The following is a 7,566-nucleotide window of genomic DNA, read 5'->3' as shown; positions in this document are numbered from 1 at the left end:
TGGGTTAGGGGCGGGCCGGCGGTCAGGGCGGGGACGGGACCCTGAGCCCTGAGCGGCCGGGCGTCACTACTCGACCGCCCGGCTCGGGGCACGGCATGGGGCGCCTGCAGCTCTTCGAGATTCGCCTGAGCCACGGCCGCGTAGTCTACAGCCCTGGGGAGCCGCTGGTGGGAGCGGTGTGTGTGCGCCTGGGCGCACCGCTGCCCTTCCGAGGTGGGCACGGGCCATGGGGTTCAGGGGTCCCCTGGCAGGAGGGTCAGGGAGGCCTCAGGTGACCGCGCCCGCACCTGGGGCTGGCTGGTGGGCGGGCGCTCTGGGCGTGGAGACCCCGGAAGCGACTGTGGTTCCCGTCACCCGTTCGCTGGCCTGGATCCTCTGTCCGGCTCTCGTGTGTGGCTCCCCAGCCGACTCTGACTGCGGAACCACCAGTCCGGAGGCACACGCGGCCAGGGGCGAGTGAGGAAGTCTTGGTGGCCCAGCATGTCTGGCCTCATCTGCTTCTTCCTCTCCTCACTGCCTTTGGGCGACCAGAACCACGGACTGGGACTTAGACACTGTCCACCTGCCTAAAGGTGACTCCTATCTGCCGGAATTTCTTCCTGCCTGAGCCCCTGCTGCGAATCTCACCTGCTGGCCTCCTCACCTTTAACCTGGCTCACTCTCCTGCTTTCTTTTCTGCTGGGAGGACTGGCCTGGCTCCCATGTGTCCACTGAGGTCTCTGACCCTCTGTGACTTCTGTTCAGTTTTTCCTGTCACGTGGGAGGGCCTGACTCTTCTTCCCTGGTCCATCCTGGCACTGGGCAACTGAACCTGAGCCCTCGTGGCCAGTCCCTGTCTCCTCTTCTGCAGACATCTGGGACTTTGGGACCGGGGATCAGGTTGCTGTGGGAGGTGCTGGCTTTCCTTGATCATCTGCATTGTGGCCCGGAACCGGGGCCTAAGGGTGAGGTAGGCAGAGCTGCCACTCACAGGGTGCACCTGTGGCTCCCCCTGTCCATCCTGACCTGAGTTGAGTATCCCTACCAGGCTCTCTCCTCCCTGGTTTACTCTCAGAGCTCCCTGGGCCCCACCCATGAGAACCCCCAGCCCTGCTGGGCCTCCTTAACACTTTTCCAGCTGGAGTTGGTGGTTTGGGGAGGGAGTTACAGCTGGGACAAAGACAGTGAGGCCAAGGCCTTGGCTGCACACACAGCCCTCCAGGTGATATTGCAGAGATAGGCGTGGGGTGTTCCCAGCTGACCGTAATCAAGGGGCCATGCAGGACTTTGGGGGCCTGGAATGAAGTGTGGGTGAGTTAGTTACCTGGGGCCTTAGGAAGCTGCAAGGATAGCAGGCAGTGGTCTCTGGGAGGAGGAGGAGGACTTCTGATTGGAACAGAAACCCAGTTATTCTGGCTGTGGTCGGCCCAGTGTGCCACCGTGTGCAGGCTCTACCTCCTGCTTGTGGGAAGGGGCTAGCGCTCCCTACCCCCCCACTCTTTCATCATCACACCATACCTGCTGAGCTACCACTCGGTATCTGAGAGATGGTAGTGAGAAATGCCCAGGGTGACCCTTGCCCGCAGGGTCGGGGCCCCACTAGTTCAGTGAGTGACCCTGGAGCTGAGTCAAACCCACTGGGGCTGGTGTCCAGGCAGTGTGCCCTAATCATGGCTCTCAGGGTTGGCGAGGGGGGGCCCAGCGCTGCCAGATGCCTACTGCCCAGTGTTCCTGTTTGAGTTGCACCGATTCAGGAAGTGGATGCTAATTACCCTCATTGTGTGGATTCGGGCACATGGGGGTAGGGAAAGTGGCTTGACCATAGTGTTCGTTAGTAGAAGGGTGTGCCTCAGGTTTGGGGGGAGTTGGTGCTCAGGGTGAGAAACCTTTGGGAATGGGACGAGAAGCAAGTGGAGGTCTCCATGGTCAGTGCTCAGTTGAGTCCAAGAGAGGGACTTCTGGACAGGTAGGTGGTTCAGCAGTTACTTTGGCAATACAACCAAGGTTTTCCTTAACCAGAGTTTGGAACAGCAGCAGCACTCTCCATCAGCCTCCCCCCCCTCCCACATCTGATCTCTTGTGATGAGCCTCCAGTATTAGTTAGGAGAAGCTTCCAGAACACACCCTACCAGGTCCCGTCCTGTCCTGTGGCTGTGCTGAGGGCAGGCGTGCTGGGTAGGAGGGCTTGGTGTGCCTGTGTGATCGATGCCTAGCGCCATTTACTGGGTAAGGGCCACAGAGCTGCAGAGTCAAACATGAAAACGGACTTAAGATTGATACCAGGAAGGCAGAGGAAGTCTGGGTCTCTGACGTGGTCACTTCCTCCCAGCCCTGCCTGGCTGTGATTGTGAAAGACAGTTTTCTATGCTCTCGGGCTGGACTTCCTCCACCCTGTGACCCTGGCCTTTACAGATTAGCTGGTTCTCTTAGACTGTGTATACCATCCCAAAGAGGCTGCAGCAGTCCCTGCCATCACAGTTTCCAAAATCTGTGTCTTCCACTAAATTACAAAGACCCTTTCCTACGCTTTCTATAGGCTCTTCTCACGTCTTGAGCAGGGTCACATCACTTGCATGTGCCCTAAACCAATGGTTTGTCTAGGGTTAATGTGGCCTCGGTGTTGGCCCAGACCACTGAAGACTGGCTCCCTGGGGCTTCTCCCAGGCCTGTGGGGAAGAAGTTCCCACCAGGAGAGAGGACACAGTGGCTGGGGCTGTTCATGGCACCTGGTGTTTGTGTGAAATGGAGCTCTGGGCATGGTGGCTGGGAGAGCTGGCATGTTGGTGGCTTTATCTAGTTGGTTTGTCTGGAGTCATCTGCCTGAAGGCTGGGAGCACTGAGGCGTATTGCTGTTGCAGTAGTGTGGTGCGTGGCTCTGGGGGTAAGTGGGTCCCATTTCCTGGGGGGTCCGTGTGCAGCAGAGAGCTCTCCCTCGTTCCTCCCAGAGTAATGGTGTGTTTGCTTCATCTGCTCCAATGTGGGGCAAAATAGTTCAACTTTTGCCTGAGTGGTAGTTTCCCTGGTTCCCAATGAGATTGGACACCTGGTCCAGCTACATAGAAGTTACCCGGAGACTTGGGAGGTCTGGAACAACCGCTGCCTTGCACCTGGTGGCTCTTGTGTCATTGACAGACTTGCTTGATGACATCTTTGTGGGTTCCAGCAGCTGACTGTCAAGGGACGGGTGACTTTCCAGTACTCTTGTCTCCTGGTGGTGCTTGTCATCTGTCTCTGGGGCTGTGGTTGGTCAGACCATCCCTGGTGCTCCTGGGAACAGTTCCAGGCCCTTCCTAGGAGGAGATAGCTGAAGGAGCATGTACTTGAAATGTGCATGTTGGTGATTAGGGTTAGGGCCTGGGCTGGGCAGGAGGCCCAGATGGGTCCACCCCTGGCAATGCCATAGAGGGGCAGAGGCCAATGCCATGGTAAACAAGGAGGTCTCTTGGGGTTGGAGGCTTGGATTTGGCAGTTGCAGATGGTAGAGCACCACCTGAAGACTGAGGATAAACTGAGCGTTTTGGATATGGTGAGGTAGGAGGAAGCTGTGGGTGACCAGGTGGGGCCTGGCTAGGAGGCCCATGGAAGGAGATAGAAGGGTAGTGTGGTTAACCCCTAATCCGGGCCACTTGGGACACTAGTGTTCTTCCTGCCTGTAGGTTCGCCAGGAGAGTGTTCGAGTTTGGTCACCTAACCCTGGGCAGGGAACCCTGAAGTCTTTGGCCTTGACTCAGCCCTGCCTGGGGAGAGGGTGTGCAGTGTAGCTTTTCTGTCACGGGGCCCCCACCCTGTGATTCTGTTGGGTCCAATTTCAGGTCCTGACCACAGAGCAGCTGGGCCTGGGTGTTTTACCTTTACGGGTCAGAGACTCAAGCTGAGGACTGTGAGATGGAAAAGCCCCCTGGCCAGGAAGTTGGGGTGGCCAGAGTACAGAGGGCCAGAATCTGGCCAGGCAGGTCTGACCACATTCCTGCAGCAGCAGGGAGGACCGGCTTCCACCCTGCTTAACTGATTGACCTGAGAGGTGGCAGGAGGATGGGGTCAGAGGTCAGCAGGGTCCTCACAGGCTGAGGGTACCCTGGACTGCAGGACAATATACCTGTCTACTGTGTTCCCACTTCCTGGGAGTACCCCAGGAGGAGGGCTGCCGCCTGCCTGCATTTCCAAACTGTGCCGGCTGGGGCTTATGGCCACCCCCTGTTGCAGCCATCCGGGTGACGTGCTCAGGATCCTGCGGGGTCTCCAACAAGGTCAACGATGCCTCGTGGGTGGTAGAGGAGGGCTACTTCAGCAGCTCCCTGTCGCTGGCAGACAAGGGTGAGTCGGGGCATCCCTGTTTGGAGCTGGGTGGCTGAAGGGACCAGATTTGGGGTCTATCACTACAGGGTTCTGATTCACCTGTTCAAGCCAAGCTGTTGGCCATGGCCTCTGCCCACTGCTTCGTGCTCTGGAGCCAGCTGTGGGAGCAAGGCAGTGTCTGCAGCCTGTGGTCCCTTCCCTGTTTCCTCCCCACCCCCCCATGTGTCCTATCTCTGCAGGAAGCCTGCAGGCTGGTGAGCACACCTTCCCCTTCCAGTTCCTGCTTCCTGGTGAGAGCTCAGCCCCAGGGGTGCCACAGTGGGTCATGGGAGGGGGCCTGCAGGGCAGGAGGCAGCCCGGTACCAGTGTGTGCTCCTCTCCTTAGCCACAGCACCCACATCCTTTGAGGGGCCTTTTGGGAAAATCGTGCACCAAGTGCGGGCCACCATCGACACCCCACGCTTCTCCAAGGACTATAAGTGTAACCGTGTGTTCTACATCTTGAGTCCGCTGAACCTGAACAGTATTCCTGACATCGAGGTGAGGTGAGGGGGTGGGGTCCTGTACCGGAAGCTGGGAGGAGGGTCCCAGGGCTGCCTACTCACAGAACCCCTCCTCCCAAGCATCCTAATGTGGCTGCAGCCACCAAGAAGTTCTCCTACAAACTAGTGAAGACAGGGAGTGTGACCCTCATGGCCAGCACTGACCTCCGGGGCTACGTGGTGGGCCAGGTGCTACGGCTGCAGGTTGACATCCAGAACCAGTCGGGCAAGGACACTGGGCCTGTGGTGGCCTGTCTCCTGCAGGTCAGAGCCCATACTGGCTGGCCGGGAGAGGTCCTGTGGACCTAGTGGGTTGGGTCGGTGGTGGCTCTCTGTGCTCATTGGCTGACCCTCTCCAGAAAGTGTCCTACAAGGCCAAGCGCTGGATCTACGACGTTCGGACAATCGTGGAGGTGCAGGGCGCAGGCGCTAAGGCCTGGAGGCGCTCTGAGTGGAGAGAGCAAATCCTGGTCCCCGCCTTGCCCCAGTCTGCTCTGCCCGGCTGCAGTCTTATCCACGTGGACTACTGCCTGCAGGTGCTCTGCAGTGACGGCAAGGGCTCGAAGGCAGTGGGTGGCCAGGCCCCCAGTCGCAACCCCTCATCACTCTTCTCCCCTTAGGTGTCCCTGAAGGCCCCTGAGGCCACTGTGACCCTTCCGGTCTTCATCGGTAACATTGCTGTGAACCATGCCCCGTTGAGTCCCCCGTTGAGTCCCATGCTGCCCCAGGTAGTGCCTTCGGCGCCGCCCCAGGAGGAAGTGGAGGGGGCCAGCTCCCCCCACCACATGGACCCCATCTTTGACCCGTCTACGGAGAGCCACACGCAGACACCGCCACCTGCCGCCTTTAGCTGCGCGCCTGGCCCCTCCGAACCCGGTGCTAAAGACCACAGTCCTGTGCCCCACCCTCCCTTGTGCATCTCTACGGGTGCCACGGTTCCCTACTTCGTGGACGGCCCCAGGGGTCCGGAGCCTGCCACCAGCACCGGAATCCTACCTCCGGAGTACAGCGCATGGGGATACCCCCATGGTGAGTGGGGGGCCTGGTGCGCGCAGGTTGGGGACATCTCCAGAGCCCTGTGTAGACATTCCTCTTCCCCTGCAGAGGCCCCACCGTCTTATGAGCAGAGCTGTGGCCACGCGGAGCCAGGCCCCAGCCCCGGGAGCTGACCACCCTCGCTGCCTTCCTGGGCCGCAGGCGAGCCCAAGACCTTGTGCCTTCTCCCTGGCACTGCCAGGCCACCACGCAGGATGCTCGGCTGCACAGTCCCATGCATTGGGACACTGGGAGTGCGTGACCTGGGAACTCCTGTAAATAAAGCGCTGTATTTGTAGACCTGCACAGAGGCCGGCCTGGGGGAGGGAGGAGCGGGCGATGCTCTCCTCCTTCCTTCGCATGCGCGCGCCTGTGACCACTGCCAACTTCAGTGACCATCCTCAGCCCCTGCTATGGCTCAGTCCTGAGCCCATCCCTGTCTAGACCCCCACCTGGCCGAGCTCATCCCTTGGCTCCGCCCCCACCCCCTCTTGGTCTTGCTGGAGGTGGGAGAGTGGGCCCAGCCCCGGGGTGAGCCATGCATGCTGATTCGGGACTTGTGCCTGGAATCTGGTGCTGGTTGAGATTTTTATCACTTTGGCCTGTCTCACACCTATCATTCGGGGAAGCTCAGTGTGGACCTTTTGTGTCCTTGGTCTCTTACCTGACGTGTCCTTGCTGGCACCCTGGGTTTCCACGTAGGTGTGGACAGAAGCCCACTCAACGCAGTCCCCTACATTTCAGTGTAACAAAATCGAGGGTCCTGTGATGCACTGCCTCCCTCCCAGGGAAATAGGAACGCTCCCACTGTGGAACCAGCTGCCTGCTTTGGGAAGAACTCCACCTCTGCTGAGTGGAGAAGGGGACACTAGGCCTCCTCTCCCCCAAATATCACACACGCAGGTCTACGTCTTGCACGTTTGATAGTCGTGGGTGAGTGGCAGAGTCTGGGTGAACTTCCCTCGTCTTTACAGAGGCCCTGCCTGCTTCCTGAGGGGCTGGGAAGTGGGCCGCATCACTACACACATCCCATGAGTCTCACTGCTAGTGGCGTGGGCTTTTGCTGGGTCGCCATGTCTCTGCTAAAACCAGTTATGAAGAAAAAAGGAGGATGAACATTGTAGAAAAGCCCCAAGTATGCCAACACCTGCTAGAGGAGCCTCGGCCCCAGGTTGGAAGGAAGAGTTCTGCGGGAGGCAGGCCTGGGTCTGCCCTGTCCCTAACTCTCGCCAGCTGTGGGGCCTTTGGGGCGGGATGGACTGCTGTGGGTGATAGGAAGCGTACATGGGTTATGACACGTCACACATTTACATCACACGTATGTATTGGTGATCATGCAAGGACAGGGCAGCTCACGGCTTGGCAGAGCAACATGGGGTGTACTTGCAACAAATTGTTTCCATCTTTGCTGGAAAAGAACTCTTCTCCTTGTCATAACTTACTCATTTAACCAGTATTTCAACTCCTGTATTCCAGTGTTTCAGAGAAATGAGCCAGTGAGTCCCAAGGCAGGCTGTGGCAGGTAGGACGCTGAGGACTGGTCCTCCTGATAGGGCTGGGGTCACAAGGCCTCGGGGACCCCGGCCTGTTATGAGCAGGATTAGGCTTTGACAGGGTCGTCTGGCTGCCCTAAGGAAACCCAGGGAGGGTTCTGCATTTCGGGTTGTCCAGCTCTGGTAGCTTAATGGTTACAAATCAGGTGCGAAACCTCAAG

The 7,566-nt window shown here is 58.7% G+C and overlaps 1 protein-coding gene across 1 annotated transcript; it reads left to right on the top strand.

Moving 5' to 3' along the window:
- The first annotated feature begins 86 nt into the window (after positions 1-86).
- ARRDC1 (arrestin domain containing 1) lies at positions 87-5,986 on the top strand. The gene is made up of 8 exons (XM_006863649.1): positions 87-213; positions 4,183-4,293; positions 4,515-4,565; positions 4,661-4,815; positions 4,899-5,081; positions 5,177-5,353; positions 5,438-5,846; positions 5,922-5,986. The coding sequence occupies exons 1-8, from the start codon at positions 96-98 to the stop codon at positions 5,984-5,986; spliced, it is 1,269 nt and encodes a 422-aa protein (XP_006863711.1). The 5' UTR covers positions 87-95.
- Positions 5,987-7,566: the final 1,580 nt, after the last annotated feature.

This window comes from Chrysochloris asiatica, unplaced genomic scaffold (genome assembly GCF_000296735.1).
Source record: "Chrysochloris asiatica unplaced genomic scaffold, ChrAsi1.0 scaffold00056, whole genome shotgun sequence".
Classification (NCBI taxonomy): domain Eukaryota; kingdom Metazoa; phylum Chordata; class Mammalia; order Afrosoricida; family Chrysochloridae; genus Chrysochloris; species Chrysochloris asiatica.
This window is presented reverse-complemented; position numbering and strand designations above follow the sequence as displayed.